The 18,505-nt window shown below is 47.9% G+C and overlaps 1 protein-coding gene across 3 annotated transcripts in view; it reads left to right on the top strand.

The window, feature by feature from the left end:
- The first annotated feature begins 3,226 nt into the window (after positions 1 to 3,226).
- The window catches only part of MXRA7 (matrix remodeling associated 7), a 65,469-nt gene continuing 50,190 nt past the window's right edge, over positions 3,227 to 18,505 (top strand). For 2 of the 3 annotated variants that reach the window (XM_044296191.1, XM_044296193.1), the window contains exon 1: positions 3,227 to 3,683. In XM_044296191.1, coding sequence (XP_044152126.1) covers positions 3,312 to 3,683 — 372 coding nt within the window. In that variant the 5' untranslated portion in view covers positions 3,227 to 3,311. The remainder of the gene's footprint in view (positions 3,684 to 18,505) is intronic. The other variant, XM_044296192.1, reaches the window with a different exon arrangement.

Below are 18,505 nucleotides of genomic sequence, written 5' to 3'. Positions count from 1 at the left end.
ACAGTGATCTTTAGGTCCGCAACTCCGCAAAAAGATAGAGCATGTCCTATTCTTGTTCGCAGCTTTCGGACAAGAATAGGCATTTCAATGGGGGTGACGGGCTGGTGTGTTGCGGACCCGCAACACACCACGGACGTGTGAATGCAGCCTTACATGCAGTGATCTCCTCCACAGTATGGGAGGAATGATCGCTAATGCCATCCCTCGTCCTCAAACTGTCTAGTTGTTTGCTGGCAGCAGATCGTGTTTACACAGCATGATCTGCTGCTGGCAAATGATTTTTAAGCAAGTTTAAAAATCTGGATTGCCCGATGAACGAGAAATCCAGCGGTGGCAGTATTACACTGCCAGATCATCGCTAATGCCGCCGGATCCAGCGGTTCTCGCAGCTCACCAAGCACAGCGAGTACCATACATTACATAGCGGCTGTGCTTGGTATCACTCTCAGCCCTATTGAAGTGAATGCCTTCTCAAACAGCTGATTGGCAGGGGTCACGGTTGTCAGACCCCCGCCGATCAGATACTAATGACCAGTGATGGCCAGTTCGCATTGTTCGCCCGCGAACACATGCGGGCTGCCATCTTTTCTCACAAGTCCGGCGAAGCACAGGTAAGCCCTTGCCTGTGCGCGAGATGGTCTGAAATCAAATGCGGTCACCGGGAGCAGGCAGTTCCGAGAACAGCCGCCGGGGGCCTTCATCGGGCTGTTCTCGGAGCTGCCTGCTCCCGCTGACTGCATTTGATTTCAGACCGGCTCCTGACACAGGCACAGGCAAGGGCTTACCTGTGCCTCGCCGGACTTGTGAGAAAAGTTGGCAGCCTGCATGTGTTCATGGGCGAACAATGCGAACTGGCCATAACTGCTAATGACCTATCCTGAAGATAGGTCATCACTATCAAAATCTCAGAAAATCCCTTTAAGGCTACTTTCACACTTGCGTTCGTCGGTCCGCTCGTGAGCTCCGTTTGAAGGAGCTCACGAGCGGAGCAGAACGCTTCCGTCCAGCCCTGATGCAGTCTGAATGGATGCGGATCCGCTCAGACTGCATCAGTCTGTTGGCGTTCAGCCTCCGCACGGCCAGGCGGACAGCTGAACGCTGCTTGCAGCGTTCAGCTGTCCGCCTGGCCGTGCGGAGGCGTGCGGATCCGTCCAGACTTACAATGTAAGTCATTGGGAAAGGATCCGCTTGAAGATGATACCATATGGCTCAATCTTCAAGCGGATCCGTCCCCCTTTGACTTTACATTGAAAAAAAAAAAAAAAATTAGAGTCTGAACGGATCCGCTACTTTCGCACTTAGAAATTTTTCTAAGTTATTAATGCAGACGGATCCGTACTGAACGGAGCCTCCGTCTGCATTAATATGATCGGATCCGTTCAGAACGGATCCGATCAAGCGCAAGTGTGAAAGTAGCCTAAGGCTACTTTCACACTAGCGTTCAGAGGGATCCGTCTCAGACGGATCCGCTCATATAATGCAGACGGTGGCTCCGTTCAGAACGGATCCGTCTGCATTATATTGTTAAAAAATGTCTAAGTGTCAAAGTAGCCTGAACGGATCCGTCCAGACTTTTACATTGAAAGTCAATGGGGGACGGATCCGTTTAAAGATTGAGCCATAGTGTGTCATCTTCAAACGGATCCGTCCCCATTGACTTACATTGTAAGTCTGGACGGATCCGGATGCCTCCGCTCGGCCAGGCGGACACCCGAACGCTGCAAGCAGCATTCAGGTGTCCGCCTGCTGAGCGGAGGCTGAACGCTGCCAGACTGATGCATTCTGAGCGGATCCGCGTCCACTCAGAATGCATTAGTGCTGGACGGAAGCGTTCGGGACCGCTTGTGAGCCCCTTCAAACTGCGCTCACAAGCGGACACCCGAACGCTAGTGTGCAAGTAGCCTTACTCAGAATCCATGATAGCCACACACATTGAATGGGGCTAATCCATGGTCAGATCTGTGGCACCACAAACTGCAAATCTGGTTAGCCTCCATTTTCTGCATCTTTCACAGCAAATACACTTTGAAATTTTTGCTGTCTGAATATATCTGAAAGGGTCTTTACACGCATGAATTTGCCTCTTTTTTGTTTACCAGAAAAAAAAATAAACAGGAATAAGCGCTAGTGTTTTTGTTTTTTGCACCTGCATTATTTTATGCTGTTTTTGTGTAGTTATTTTCTAGTGTATCTTATGAGTAGTGTTTTCTTCACTGCGTTTTTTCCTCCATAGAGAAGATGATGTGAAAACACCTGAAAAATCACCAGGAGCTCCAGCATGCTATATTTTTGTAAAGAAGCCAGGAAAAAAATGCTTGTGTTTCCGGCATTTCATATTCCCGACCCCAAAGACCTTCAGCTTCAGGGGTTTTTACTTCAAGAAAATGATGCTACAAAAATAAATATCTTAAAAGTGCAGAAAAAGTTCAATACAATTACAAAATCTATTAGGGAGTGTTCTGAAACTGTCCTAAAAGCAAAATTCACTGTTGCCTATAGCAACCAATCACAGCATAGCTTTCATCTCATTTTCTGCTGTTCAGACATGAAAGCTGCGCTGTGATTGGTTGCCATGGCTAGTGAGAACAGTTTTGCTTTCAGACAGTTTCCATAAAGCGCCCTAATAGTGAAACTGTCTTTGTTGCCCATGGCGACCAATCAGAGATCAGCTTACATCTTTCCAGAGCAGTTTTAAGAAATAAAAGCTGAGCTCTAATTGGTCGCTAAGAAAACAAAGCCTGGCGGACAGTCTGTAGAATGTATGGATGCTATATTAATTCAGTTATCTGCAGCGGACAGGACCTAAAGTGCTTCTTCTCTGTATTTGCAGTGCAGACTTATTAATCTGTTATCTGTCATGTCAGCTGTAATTACCGAAAAGCCGTCCCAAAAAAAAAATGTCTGCCCCCACCATGACCACTGCTTTATCTCCAGCAACGCTGACCTATTTATGTGTGAATGAGATTAGCAGATGTTCGGATTTAGCGCTCTTGTGCATGAAAAGCATACACAAGTGAGGAGGAGTAGTATTACATATGGACGGTGGTTGGTCCTATACGTTATTTCGGTACTATATTGTGGGAACTAAGTGCAGCAATACTAAGACAGGGCAGACCTGGGGGGTTCCTGGTGCCTGCCTAATGTATACTATCTGGGTAGGCGGCGAGAGGCAGGGAGACGGATTCTAGTGGAAGAGGCAGGGCCAGGACAATGACAGCTGTTTTGTGGACGGGTAGTGCTGGGAGGAGAGAGGATCAGTCAGTGCAGCTTCTGCCAGGAGACAGAACAAAAGCCTTCTCATCCCAGACAGCATGGAGCAAGCCGGGGACTTCTCAATGACAATCCCCCTGATATTCACAGCCCTGGCAGTCATCCTCGCCACCCTTATAGTCAAACTCCGCGCTTCCAGGGAGAAGGAGCCAGCCGAGGCTGCTGCCCGAGAAGAGAAGACGGAGACGGCGGCAGAAGAACCCTGCGAGATGGGAGAGAAAGAGGATCCTGTAGCTGAGGACGAAGCGGGGGAGAGGACGGAGAGCGACGGGACAATCCCAGTGGAAGAGGTTGGCGCAGTTGAGGAGTCGCCACAAGCCAAGGAAAATGAGATGGAGGTGGAAGAGTGCGCTGCCAAAGAGACTACCCCATCCAGTCACTCTAGTCAGGAGGAGGAGGAGGAGGACAGTAAGGTAAGACTGGGGAAAAATATTCTCCCCAAAAAGTAGTCTTCTAAATAGAAGCCGTGAAACTTCACGTCGTCTGGCGTCGCTTTTTCCACTACAGCGCCTGTCCAAGAAGTTTGCATTAAGAGGCGCCACCGTTCACATCGTGGCATCATTCAGTTTGGATTTTCTTCTCTAAGCCCCACAGTGCGGTATAAACACGACCGAGCACCTTTTATCAGAATTCAGCAAGTTTGCCTAAAATGGCTGCAGACGAACTTTCCGTGCCAGCGTGTAACTGGCATCCAGACGATGAACAGCTGTCTGTACCCGCCCCTGGCTGGCAGGCTGCACGTGCATATTTATTTCCAGTGTGTATTGTTAATGGACAGGGGGGATGGGGGTCACAATGTCCTCACTCTGTGTCTGCTTGACTGGTTATGCCCCCCCACCCAGGTAGGTAGGAGATGATGGGAGTAGTAATGTGAAGATAAACTTAAGTGCAGCAGATGACTTCACCTTTGCAAATCGCAAAATATTCACTTTTTTTTAAAATTCCATACCTGATGCATACATGTGCCTGTGTGCAGATGTAGCAGAGCTGACTTTGTAACTCACAGTGATCACTTTCAGTAGATTTAGGCTACTTGCGCACGTTGTGAATTACGCACGGATTTTCATGTGGGAAAACTGCAGCGTATCTCATGTACACATGTGCTTTTGACTTCTGTGCGGGAAATTGACCTGTGTGAAATCTGCAGCATGTCTATTGTTTCAGCGATTTTTTATTTTTATTTTTTTTGTGCAATGCAAGGGAACATGCACACGTTTAGGATTCATGTGCGGAGAATCCGCACTGAAATCCGCAGGTGTTCGCAGGCAAATCTGTGTGGTCAATCCGCATTAATTGGTGCTGATTTGCATGTGGATTTGCGTGCGGATTCGGTGCGGATTTTCCGCATGCGGATTTCACTAAGCGAATGAAGAAAATTCAGTCAGGAAAAAAAATTAATTGTCATGTCACGGATTTTAAAATCCGCACCGCAAGTCAAAATCCGTGCGGAAAAATTCTGCATCGTGTGCATTGAGAATTTCAAATTCTCATAGAATACAATGTACATGACCTACGGTGCGGTCCGCACGCGTTCCAGATCCTGTGCAGGGGGCCCAAGAGTGAGATCTGCGTCTAATCCGCACCTAAAACCACCACACGGTTTTTGTTAAGGATTTTGTGTGGAAACGTGCAGAAATCCACACGGAAATCTGTGCGGATTTTCTGTTTTTATTAAGGCACAACGTGTTGTGCCAGATCTGCTGTGTCTATACTGTGCTGAGTGTGCTTCTGTTTGTATCTGTGCTGTAGTATATTGCTATCCGGAGCCCCTGGAATGTGGCATGATCGTTATAATGTAACTTTCTCCTAGCAGGGTCTGTCCGGCCTTGCGTATGTTAAATTCTGCCTTCCAGGTTGGAATCTCGGTCTCATACCCAAGAGCAGGCTCATTTCCTGTCCACATTCCTACCCTGTAACCCATTGCAGTCAGAGGCTGCCCAGACCTCCACATTGTACCGCCTATACCTCCACAGTAAACCGCCTATACCTCACCTTTTATGTAATAATCTACCTATAGCAATATATTATTTTGGATGTTTGCAGCCAACTGTCATCTTAAAACCAAGTGTTGTCCTCTTAATGTAAAGTTTTTTATGTTGTTTTTGCTGTTTCCTCCTTAAAGGGAACTTCTCACAGTGACAGTGCAGTCTAATCTGCAGGCAGCATGTTGTAGCACAGAAGGAGCTGAGCAGATTGATATATAGTTTTATGAGAAAAGAATTAGTATAACTGATAAGCAGCATGTTATAGCGGAGAAGAAGCTGAGCAGATTTAGTATAACATATAAGCATGTTATAGAGCAGGAGGATCTGAGCAGATTGATATATAGTTTTATGGGGATCAGATTCTGTATAGTATATAAGAAGCATGTTATAGAGCAGGAGGAGCTGAGCAAACTGATATATACTTGTATGGGAAAAGATTCAGTATAACTGATAAGCAGCATGTTATAGAGCAGGAGTAGCTGAGCAGACTGATATATACTTGTATAGGAAAAGATTCAGTATAACTGATGAGCAGCATGTTATAGAGCAGGAGGAGCTGAGCAGATTGATATATAGTTGTATGGGAAAAGATTCCATATAACATATAGGCAGCATGTTATAGAGCAGGAGGAGCTGATCAGGTTGATATATAGTTATATCGGGGAACAGATTCTGTATAGTATATAAGAAGCATGTTATAGAGCAGGAGGAGCTGAGCAGATTTATATATACTTGTATGGGAAAAGATTCAGTATAACTGATAAGCAGCATGTTATAAAGCAGGAGGAGCTAAGCAGGAGGAGCTGAGCAGACTGATATATACCTGTATGGGAAAAGATTCAGTATAACTGATAAGCAGCATGTTATAAAGCAGGAGGAGCTGAGCAGACTGATATATACCTGTATGGGAAAAGATTCAGTATAACTGATAAGCAGTAGGGCTGCAACGATTAATCGATGTAATCGATTATATTCGATAATTGGATTCGTTGTCGACGAATCCAGTTATCGAATAATCGCCGATTCGTTGCTATGCGGGCGGGCGGGCGGTCCCTGCATCCTTATTTTACCTTTTTACAATGACGCTCCTGTAACAGCCAGGCAGAGCGGACGGCGGCGTAACGTCACTCACTCACGTGACACGCCTGCTCCGCCTCCTTCATTCATGAGGTGGGCGGAGCAGGTGCGTCACGTGAGTGAGTGACGTTACGCCGCCGTCCGCTCTGCCTGGCTGTTACAGGAGCGTCATTGTAAAAAGGTAAAATAAAGATGCAGACGTGATTAGTCCGACTTATAAGCATCGGGGCCGGGGCTGTTATGGGGAGGGGGGAGGATCTGTCTATGGCACTGCTATGGGGAGGGGGGTCTGTGTATAGCACTGCTATGGGGAGGGGGGAGGATCTGTCTATGGCACTGCTATGGGGAGGGGGGGTCTGTGTATAGCACTGCTATGGGGAGCAGGGGGGGGGGTCTGTGTATGGCATCTGTGGGGGGATCTGTGCATTGTTATGAGGAAAGGGATCTGTGCACTGTTATGCCCATAACAGTGCACATATCCCCCTCTCCATAACAGCGCCTCCCACAGATCCCCCTCTCCATAACTGTGCCACCCACAGATCCCCCTCTCCATAACTGCGCCGCCCACAGATCCCCCTCTCCATAACTGCGCCGCCCACAGATCCCCCTCTCCATAACTGCGCCGCCCACAGATCCCCCTCTCCATAACTGCGCCGCCCACAGATCCCCCTCTCCATAACTACGCCGTCCACAGATCCCCCTCTCCATAACTGCGCCGCCCACAGATCCCCCTCTCCATAACTGCGCCGCCCACAGATCCCCCTCTCCATAACTGCGCCGCCCACAGATCCCCCTCTCCATAACTGCGCCGCCCACAGATCCCCCTCTCCATAACTACGCCGCCCACAGATCCCCCTCTCCATAACTACGCCACCCACAGATCCCCCTCTCCATAACTACGCCACCCACAGATCCCCCTCTCCATAACTGCGCCGTCCACAGATCCCCCATAATAGTGTCGTCCACAGATCCCCCATAATAGTGTCGTCCACAGATCCCCCATAATAGTGTCGTCCACAGATCCCCCATAATAGTGTCGTCCACAATTTGTTTTAATATGGCCTTTGAACATATTTTTTAAAGTAAGATCATATAAACCTCTGTTTTGTAATTTTGTCGTTTTTGCCGATTAATCGATTAATCGTAGAAATTAATCGGCAACTAATCGATTATTCAAATAATCGTTAGCTGCAGCCCTAATAAGCAGCATGTTAGGCTACTTTCACACTAGCGTTCGGGCGGATCCGTTCTGAACGGATCCGCTCATAATAATGCAGACGGAGGCTCCGTTCAGAACGGATCCGTCTGCATTATATTAGCAAAAAAAAAAGCTAAGTGTGAAAATAGCCTGGGACGGATCCGTCCAGACTTTCAATGTAAAGTCAATGGGGGACGGATCCGCTTGAAGATTGAGCCACATTGTGGCATCTTCAAACGGATCCGTCCCCATTGACTTACATTGTAAGTCTGGACGGATCCGCACGCCTCCGCACGCCTCCGCCTCCTCATAGGGACACACAAGCAGTGGGTGGGGGTGTCGGATCAGAAGGTAACAAGCTGTGCTTGTCCCAGGTCCACACGCCTCACGCTTGCGCTCACATACATAATGTGGATGTTTTGGCAGGACGCAGACTATTACATAATCATGTCTGGGTTAGAGAAGCCTTATTTGGGTTGGGTGTTAAACATTAAGTCATAGCTGTTAGCTTACACACAACTTCCAGTGGCGCTACTTGTATGGGCTTCTCACTCCTATAGGCTATCACATATATGACATTTATATATATATCATTGTAAAATAGTTTGCAGTGTAATACCGGTCTCATTAGATATCATTTCTTTAATAAGTTGGATGTGGTTGCCTAGCAGCTGGCACTGCCGTCTCTGGGTGACCACTCTCCATCTCCAAGTGTCTATCGAGATCCAGGGGTGTCACCTTTAAAATTTCACATGTACACAATTTATACACTTTAGGCTGCTTTCACACTAGCGTTCGGGTTTCCGTTCGTGAGCTCCGTTTGAAGGAGCTCACGAGCGGACCCGAACGCCTCCGTCCAGCCCTGATGCAGTCTGAATGGAGGCGGATCCGCTCAGACTGCATCAGTCTGGCGGCGTTCAGCCTCCGCTCCGCTCGCCTCCGCACGGACAGGCGGACAGCTGAACGCTGCTTGCAGCGTTGGGGTGCCCGCCTGGCCGTGCGGAGGCGTGCGGATCCGTACGGATCCGTCCAGACTTTCAATGTAAGTCAATGGGGACGGATCCGTATGAAGATGCCACAATGTGGCTCAATCTTCAAGCGGATCCGTCCCCCATTGACTTTACATTGAAAGTCTGGACGGATCCGTACTAGGCTATTTTCGCACTTAGCTTTTTTTTGCTAAAATAATGCAGACGGATCCGTACTGAACGGAGCCTCCGTCTGCATTATTATGGGCGGATCCGTTCAGAACGGATCCGCCCGAACGCTAGTGTGAAAGTAGCCTAACCCATATGGCGGTGTACTGACTGAACAGCAGGCCTACCATACTGAACTGCGAAAATTATGGCCTACCCCTTAAAGACCGGGCCTATTTTCATTTTTGCATTTTTTTTTTTCCTCTCCTCCTTCCAATAGCCATAACTTTTTTAATTTTCCATTCACATAGCGATATGAGGGCTTTTTTTTGAGGGACTATATGCATTTTTTAATAGCACCATTTATTTTACCATGTCTTCTATTGGAAAACAATAAAACCTTTTTTTAAAAATTAAAATTTTCTTTGCATCAACATTTTCTGACAGCCATAACTTTTTTATATTTCGGTCTACATTGCTGTATGAGGGCTTGTTTTTTGTGTACTTTTTATTGGTACCATTTTTGTAGTATGTATGACTTTTTGATCATTGTTATTCAATTATTTTGGGGGGATAAGTTGACAAAAAAATGGTGAATGGTGAATCGTGTGTTTTTCATTTTTTTTTACTGTTACGGCGTTCATCAAACAGGAATTTTCAGACAGTTCAGACATTTTCAGATCCAGCAATACCTAACATTTTTCTTTTTTTATTGTTTATATATTTTTTATTGTGAAATTTAATATTTTGGTGATTTTTTTCACTTTTTATTTAATACCTAGAAGAATGGCCCGGCTTCGCACGGGTATATTTCATCTATTTCATTTAATGTTTGTGTGTGTCATTAAAAGATATCAACAGCATCGACTATAACAGTGACATCTACAGTACCCCGCCCCTTTAAAGCTGACCTACAGCAGTGAAGAAAAATGGCTGGGTTGTTATGGAAACCTGGAGTAAAACTGTGTGTATGTGGAGACTAAGGGCCTGCGAGCTTCTATTGGCTGATAAGGGTCATGTGACCAGGTTTCTATTGGCTAATTCATTTTTTGGGAATATCTCACGCAGTGATGTCCTTTTCAACAGCTCACTCTCAGACCGCAGCACTGCGCTGTGTGAGCGTGAGCTGCAGGGCGAAAGTCACTGTCCCTCCCACCCCTGAAGCTGACAGAAATTGATTTTTACCTTCATTTTTTCAATCACTGTCGGCTGCGGAGTGAGAGGGGGCGTGACCTAATCAGATTGGGCGTGGCTTAGTGGGTCCTGGGGGTGGGGGTTTTAAGTCCATCTTTTGAGGGTGGCCTGAATAGCCACCCTACCTGCCCCCTGAACTGTGAACTCCACAGCACTCCACTTCCTTAACAGTGTCATCCACAGCGCCCTGACCCTTTAAAGCTGACCTACAGCAGTGAAGAAAAATGGCTGGGTTATTATGGAAACCTGGAGTAAAACTGTGTGTATGTGGAGACTAAGGACCTGTGAGCTTCTATTGGCTGATAAGGGACATGTGACCACGTGTGGAAGTTGTAATATGAAGAGAAAGACCTGCAGGCTTCTATTGGCTAATGTAGATCATTTGATGTGCCATATTTGCATTTTCTGGGGAATATTTTAGAAACGTTACGTCCTAGAGAACTGTGACCCCCCAAGATTTCTTTCCAGGTAGCAAGGGATGTGTATACCAAGTTTCGTTGAAATCGATGGTTGCGTTTCTGAGTGATCACGGAACATACATACATACATACATATATACGTCCTTCTTTATATATATAGATTAGCCCCCTTAGTGGGGTGGAACATGAAATATTTTGATCCCTTGTCTTGTTCACCTTAATAGAGATCTATTATGGTGAATGTCTCCTGCACAGCTTAGCAGGGAGCTTACCATGGCAGCCCTGGGAAACCTCTTCAAGTCAAGCATGCTGTGCCCCCTTCCTGCCTGTTCGTATTTGATTGATAACCTTGTTTTTTTTCTTCATGTGCAATTCCTCAGGAGATCCCACACCTGCGCCATACAAACTTGTTTTCTGCGCCAGCGTGGTGAGCTTGGCTCGCGCCTCTAAGTCAGCACCTGCGCATTGAGCCTCTGTGGCCAATTACATTACAGCGGGTCTCACTGCGCAGGCACAGAAAATAAAATTGAGGGCGCAGGCACAGGATCTCCTGATGAATCACAAAGCCATCAATGAAAAGGGAAGGGGCAGGAGGGGGTCGTGGCAAACTTGACTTCAAGTGTCAAGGTCCCTACCCCTTGACTTTAACCTTCTCATTTACAGACAGCGCGCGGCAGAACAAAAGTTGTTTTCCTATGATCTTGCCCATCGGATGAATTTGCCAAGGACATACCTATAAACCAGTTGGTACAGCTGGTGGTTAGGAGGTATTTTGGCGGTGAAAGTTTCTCTTTAAAGGAGTTCTCCAGGATTAGAAAAACATGGTTACTTGATTCCAAGTCTGTCCATGGGCTGTGTCTGGTATTCCAGCTCAGCTGCATTGAAGTAAATGGGGCTGAGCTATAATACCACACACAACCTGTGGACAGGTGTGGTGCTGTTTATGGGAGAAAGCAGCCATGTATTTTTCTATCCTGTGGAAAGGACATCTGTCAGCAGATTTGTACCTATGACACTGGCTGACCTATTACATGTGCGCTTGGCAGCTGAAGACATCTGTGTTGGTCCTATGTTCATAGGAGCCCGCATTGCTGAGAAAAATGATGTTTTATTATATGCAAATGAGCCTCTAGGAGCAACGGGGGCATTACCATTACACCTAGAGGCTCTGCTCTCTCTGCAACTGCCACGCTCTCTGCACTTTGCCCGAATCCCCTGGTGAAACATGTTGGAGGGCAGAGTTTGAGCAGTTTTAAGCAGTGTGTGCATATGGAATTAGACCTATAGTGACACTAGAAAATAGGACTAACTACTAGGGAGAGGGTGGTTAGCACCCAGCTCCCTGCTAATAGCTGGAGATATATAACATATTTAAAACATATACAAAAGACAAGGAATATACAAAACCATGTGACACAGCTGATAGTTTTAAAGAGGTTGTCCGGTCCCAAAATCAAAATTCTTTTTATGTGCTCCTAACACCCCTCACCAATACCTGTTTTTCATGTCTGAGCTTTCCTTCCCCCCCGGAAGACATCACATTCAGGGCCGTTTGAAGGAATTTGGGGGCCCCAAGCAAAATAGACATGGAGGCCCCCTCCTCCACACCTTACGCACGCAAAGCCTACAGGAACCACAGTATAGCCATACAGTTTCACGTATGACTTTATATAAATAAAAAAGGAGGTTTACAGTGCAAATACTGCTGTTGCATTTAATGTGCATGAAATTTGAACAGTGCCATCCACAGATCCCCCTCCCCTAAACAGTGCCATCCACAGATCCCCCTCCCCTAAACAGTGCCATCCACAGATCTCCCCCCTAAACAGTGCCACCCACAGATCCCCCTCCCCTAAACAGTGCCATCCACAGATCTCCCCCCTAAACATTGCCATCCACAGATCCCCCCTCCCCTAAACAGTGCCATCCACAGATCCCCCCTCCCCTAAACAGTGCCATCCACAGATCTCCCCCTAAACAGTGCCATCCACAGATCCCTCCACAGATCCCCCCTCCCCTAAACAGTGCCATCCACAGATCCCTCCACAGATCCCCCCTCCCCTAAACAGTACCATCCACAGATCCCCCCTCCCCTAAACAGTACCATCCACAGATCCCCCCTCCCCTAAACAGTGCCATCCACAGATCTCCCCCCTAAACAGTGCCATCCACAGATCCCCCCTCCCCTAAGACAAAGTAAGATATCCAAATAATCCAAGTAAAGAGCTCAGCAATGAGCAATGATTAAAGTTAAAGTAGTTACTGATTAGTTTATAAATATACTGCTGTGAGCGTCGGGGAGGGGGATCTGTGGATGGCACTGTAGGGGGATCTGTGGATGGCAGTGCCATCCACAGATCCCCCTACAGTGCCATCCACAGATCCCCCCTCCCCTAAACAGTGCCATCCACAGATCTCCCCCCTAAACAGTGCCATCCACAGATCCCTCCTCCCCTAAACAGTGCCATCCACAGATCCCCCCCTCCCCTAAACAGTGCCATAATGGCACTGTTTAGGGGAGGGGGGATCTGTGGATGGCACTGTTTAGGGGAGGGGGGATCTGTGGATGGCACTGTTTAGGGGAGGGGGGATCTGTGGATGGCACTGTTTAGGGGGGGGGGGGATCTGTGGATGGCACTGTTTAGGGGGGAGATCTGTGGATGGCACTGTTTAGGGGAGGGGGGATCTGTGGATGGCACTGTAGGGGGATCTGTGGATGGCACTGCCATCCACAGATCCCCCTACAGTGCCATCCACAGACCCCCCTCCCCGACGCTCACAGCAGTATATTTATAAACTAATCAGTAACTACTTTAACTTTAATCATTGCTCATTGCTGAGCTCTTTACTTGGATTATTTGGATATCTTACTTTGTCTTAGCTCCGGTAACAGCAGGCAGTGCAGGCGGCGCTCACTCACTGACGTCACACGCCTGCGCCGCCTAGTGGGAGGAGCAGGTGCGTGACGTCGGTCAGTGAGTGAGCGCCGCCTGCACTGCCTGCTGTTACCGGAGCTAAGACAAAGTAAGATATCCAAATAATCCAAGTAAAGAGCTCAGCAATGAGCAATGATTAAAGTTAAAGTAGTTACTGATTAGTTTATAATGTGAGCGGCGTGGCCCTGTATATTCTAACCCCCAGGCAAGCGTCCCCGTCACCATGGGAACGCCTGGGGGTTAGAATATACCATCGGATTTGAGTTTTTACGATCTCACTGAGCTCGTAAAACTCAGATCCGATGGTATATTCTAACCCGCAGGCAAGCGTCCCCGTCACCATGGGAACGCCTGGGGGTTAGAATATACCATCGGATCTTCTGAGTTACTCAGCCTTAAAGGAAGCAAAACAAGCACCGGCTCTGCTCGGGGCCCCAAGCAATTGCTTGTTTTGCCTGTCGGTTAGCGACGGGCCTAATCACATTAGGGTACTTTCACACTTGCGTTTTTCTTTTCCGGCATAGAGTTCTGTCACAGGAGCTCTATACCGGAAAAGAACTGATCAGTTTTATCCCCATGTATTCTGAATGGAGAGTAATCCGTTCAGTTTGCATCAGGATGTCTTCAGTTCAGTTGTTTTGACTGATCAGGCAAAAGAGAAAACCGCAGCATGCTACGGTTTTCTCTCCGGCGAAAAAAACTGAAGGCATGCCTGAATGCCGGATCCGTCCTTGCAATGCATTTGTGAGACGGATCCGCATCCGGATCCGTCTCACAAATGCTTTCAGTTAGCAGCAGATCGGCGGATCCGGCGGCCAGTTCCGACGACAGAACTGCCCGCCGGATCACACTGCCGCAAGTGTGAAAGTTTTATCCTGGCAGATCTGTTTACTTTCTCCCCTTCTTGTTTTGTTGAATAAATAACTTTATTGATACACAATCCTGGCTGCACTGCACAGTGATGAGTCACAGGCTGGACACGCCCCCCTGCCTGCAGCAGCTACTCCATCAATAACTCCTGTGTCCATCTTTCTACACCCAGACATGAATCTACTTCTCACCCAGTGTCTAAATCCCATTACTGACCGTCCACAGGCTCTGCCCTCACATGTGTATCTAATCCTATCCTGTGTGATACAGCCTGCTGAGCTGTGTATCTAATCCCATCACTGACCGTCTGCAGGCTCTTCCCTCACCATCTCCAGAGTGTAATAAACAGCTGGAAGCAGCAAGCACGTCCAAACACATCTGTATCTAAGAAAAAAATGTGGGGGGGGTCAGCCAGCACAACCTTGTATGCAGGTGCACATTGCTATGGCGAAATACAGATACAAACAAAAAAACTCAAATGCAATCGCACACTGCAACCAGCACTCTGCCCTACCTCTATGCTGGATGTTGAATAAGGCATTGGTGTACATTTTGGCCAAAGTGTAATAAGCCATTTACCACGTCAAGGTCGCCTCTATAAGTGGTCCATAACACTAGTTCCTACCTGTTATGGGCCATGACAGCCACACAAAGTCCAGGGAGCGCAGGTACAGCATGCACGCCAAGCACACTCTGCTTTTAACCCTGTCCAGTGCCATTACAGCTTTCATCGGATCCAGGGATGCAAGTACCAAAATGCATGCTGAGCCCACTATATACTTCTCCTGGAGCCTAATGGCTACTGGTACTTGCATCCCTGGATCCGATGAAAGCTGTAATGGCACCGGACGGGGTTAAAAGCAGAGTGTGCCTGGCGTGCATGCTGTACCTGCGCTCCCTGGACTTTGTGTGGCTGTCATGGCCCATAACAGGTAGGAACTAGTGTTATGGACCACTTATAGAGGCGACCTTGACGTGGTAAATGGCTTATTACACTTTGGCCAAAATGTACACCAATGCCTTATTCAACATCCAGCATAGAGGCAGGGCAGAGTGCTGGTTGCAGAGTGCGGTTGCATTTGTGTTTTTGCATTTGTATCTGTATTTCACCATAGCAATGTGCACCTGCATAGGGTTGTGCGGGCAGAACCCCCCACATTTTTTTCTTTGTAGTACATATTGGAGGCGTGGCCATCTCCAAGCAGTCATCCACACCTGACCAGTTAGTCTGCCCTGGAGGCTGGTTTTAAAGTCAGTATAAAACTGAGTCTGTTTTTTATAGCACCTACCAGTAGCCATTAGGCTCCAAGAGAAGTATATAGTGGGCTCAGCATGCATGTTGGTACTTTCATCCCTGGATCCGATGAAAGCTGTAATGGCACCGGACGGGGTTAAAAGCAGAGTGTGCTTGGCGTGCATGCTGTACCTGCGCACATCTGTATCTAATCCTAACATGTATGTATGCCCAATACAGAGCCTGTTGTGTGTGATACTGCCTGCTGAAGTGTGTATCTAATCCCATCTTCTATGACACAGCCTGCTGAGCTGTGTATCTAATTCCATTTTGTATCATACAACCTGCTGAGCTGTGTATCTAAACCTTTATGCACACGACCGTATCCATTTAGCGATCCACATTTTTTGCAGTCCCATTGAGTTCTATGGATTTGAGGTCCTCATTTTGAGGACCAGAATAGGACATGTTCTATCTTTACTGGAACTGACATACCGATGTAAAAAACACACTGATGACGTCCATGTGCTTTCCACATCCGTATGTCAGTTCTGCAAAAGATAGAACATATCCTATTCTGGTCCTCATAATGGAGATCTAAAACCTATAGAACTCAATGGGACTGCAAAAAAACAAAACACACTGGACACGGACAGTAACCTTATTTAGTGGATCCGTAACTTACAGACTGCAAAACCGAAACGGTTCTGTGCACGAGCCCTATCACTTATACCCATAACAGTGTCATCCACACTGCCCCCATAACAGTGACATCCACAGTATTCCCTTAACAGTGTCATCCACACTGCCCCCATAACAGTGTCATCCACACTGCCCCCATAACAGTGACATCCACACTGCCCCCATAACAGTGACATCCACACTGCCCCCATAACAGTGACATCCACACTGCCCCCATAACAGTGTCATCCACAGTGTTCCCATAAGTGTCATCCACAGTGTTCCCATAACAGTGTCATCCACAGTGTTCCCATAACAGTGTCATCCACAGTGTTCCCATAACAGTGTCATCCACAGTGTTCCCATAAGTGTCATCCACAGTGTTCCCATAACAGTGACATCCACAGCGCCCCCATAACAGTGACATCTACACTGCCCCATAACAGTGACATCTACACTGCCCCCATAACAGTGACATCCACACTGCCCCCATAACAGTGCCATCCACGGCGCCCCCATAACAGTGTCATCCACAGTGCCCCCATAACAGTGACATCCACAGCGCCCCCATAACAGTGGCGTCCACAGTGCTCCCATAAGTGTCATCCACACTGCCCCCACAACAGTGACATCCACAGTGCATCCATAATTGCCATCCACAGTATTCCTATAAGTGTCACCTACAGTGTTCCCATAACAGTGCCATCCACACTGTTCCCATAACAGTGCCATCCACACTGCCGCCATAACAGTGCCATCCTTACTGCCCCTATAACAGTGGCATCCACAGTGCGTCCATAACAGTGCCATCCCCAGCGCGTCCATAACAGTGCCATCCCCAGCGCGTCCATAACTGTGACGTCCACAGTGCCCCATAACAGTGACGTCCACAGTGCTCCCATAACTGTCATTCACAGTGCGTCCATAATAGTGCCATCCACAGCGCTTCCATAAGTGCCACCCACTGTATTTCCATAACAGTGCCATCCACAGTACCCCCATACTCCCATCCAGTGCCCCTGTTTGCCATCCAGTGCCCCTGTTTGCCATCCAGTGCCCCCAGTTTGCCATCCAGTGCCCCTTTGTGCCATCCAGTGCCCCGGTTTGCCATCCATTGTCCCCATTCTGCCATCCATTGCCCCCCTTGTGCCATCCTTTTCGCCCTTGTGACATCCATTGCCCCCATTGTGCCATCCATTCCCCCCTTGTGCCATCCATTGCTTCCTGTTTGCCATCCATTGCCCCCTTGGGCCATCCAGTGCCACTTTGTGCCATTGATTGCCCCCTTGTGACAACCATTGCTCCTATTGTGCCATCCAGTGCCCCCTGTTTGCCATCCAGTCACACCTACTCCAAGTCACACCTACTTCTTACCCCACTTTTACAAATGTCAGTGAATGGTGTGCATGACTCTAAATTTTAGTGCAAAAGGTTAATAAATATGTTGCGCAACAGATAAGTAAAATGTGCCAAAAAACAGAAGCAAATACATTGATAAATTTGAGCGGGTGGTATAGTTCTAGAGTAACCATTAAATGGGTTTTCCAAATGTTTGCTACTGATGACCTATCCTCAGGATAGGTCATCAATATCGGATCAGTGTAAGTCCAACACCCGGCACCCCCACAGCCATCCATTGGATAGTTGCTGTGCTTGGTATTGCAGCTCAGCCTCATTTACTTGAATGGGGATGAGCTGCACCTAGGCCAAAAGACCGATGAACGTTACGTCACTGGCCTAGGAAAAGGCCACAGCGCTCACCGGCTGATCAATAGGGGTGTCGGGAGTCAGACCTCACCGATCAGATACTGATGACCCATCCTGAGTCAACCTCTGACCGCCTTCTGTGTGCCCACACAGCATGGGGCCATAGATTGGGCATCGTATTTGTGTTTCGGGTGGTAAGTTTGGGTGGGTTTTCCCATTCAGTATACGTTACAAAATGGAAGAATCACTTAAAGGGGTTGTCCCGGCAGCCCCCCTTAGCCTAGCATCGGAGCATCTCATGCTCCGATGCGCTCCCGTGCCCTGTGCTAAACCACGCAGGGCACGGGCTCTTTTGTTTTCAATAACACACTGCCGGGTGGTAACTTCCTCCCGGCAGTGTGTTCGGTGACGTCACCGGCTCTGAGGGGCGGGCTTTAACTCTGCCGTTTTACTGGCTAGGGCAGAGCTAAATCCCGCCCATCAGTGCCGGTGACGTCACCGGGGTTCCTGTCAGCCCCATGGAGAGCCCCGGTACGTCACCGGAACTCCTAAAAATGCCTTTGCCCTGTGCAATTTAGCGCAGGGCAAAGGAGAGCATCGGAGCATGAACTGCTCCGATGCTCAAGTCAGGGGGGCTGCCAGGGTGAAAATGGAGGGATGTCCGGGTTCAGCTCTGAACCTGGACAACCCCTATAACCAATAACCAGTAATGGGCTACAGCACTGGTGAGGCCTCCGCTCAAACTGACTGCAATATCAGGGTGCTAGATGTTTTCTCTGGTGCAGTCGATGAGAGATC

This window comes from Bufo gargarizans, chromosome 6 (assembly GCF_014858855.1).
Source record: "Bufo gargarizans isolate SCDJY-AF-19 chromosome 6, ASM1485885v1, whole genome shotgun sequence".
In the NCBI taxonomy this organism is placed as follows: Eukaryota; Metazoa; Chordata; class Amphibia; order Anura; family Bufonidae; genus Bufo; species Bufo gargarizans.
This window is presented reverse-complemented; position numbering and strand designations above follow the sequence as displayed.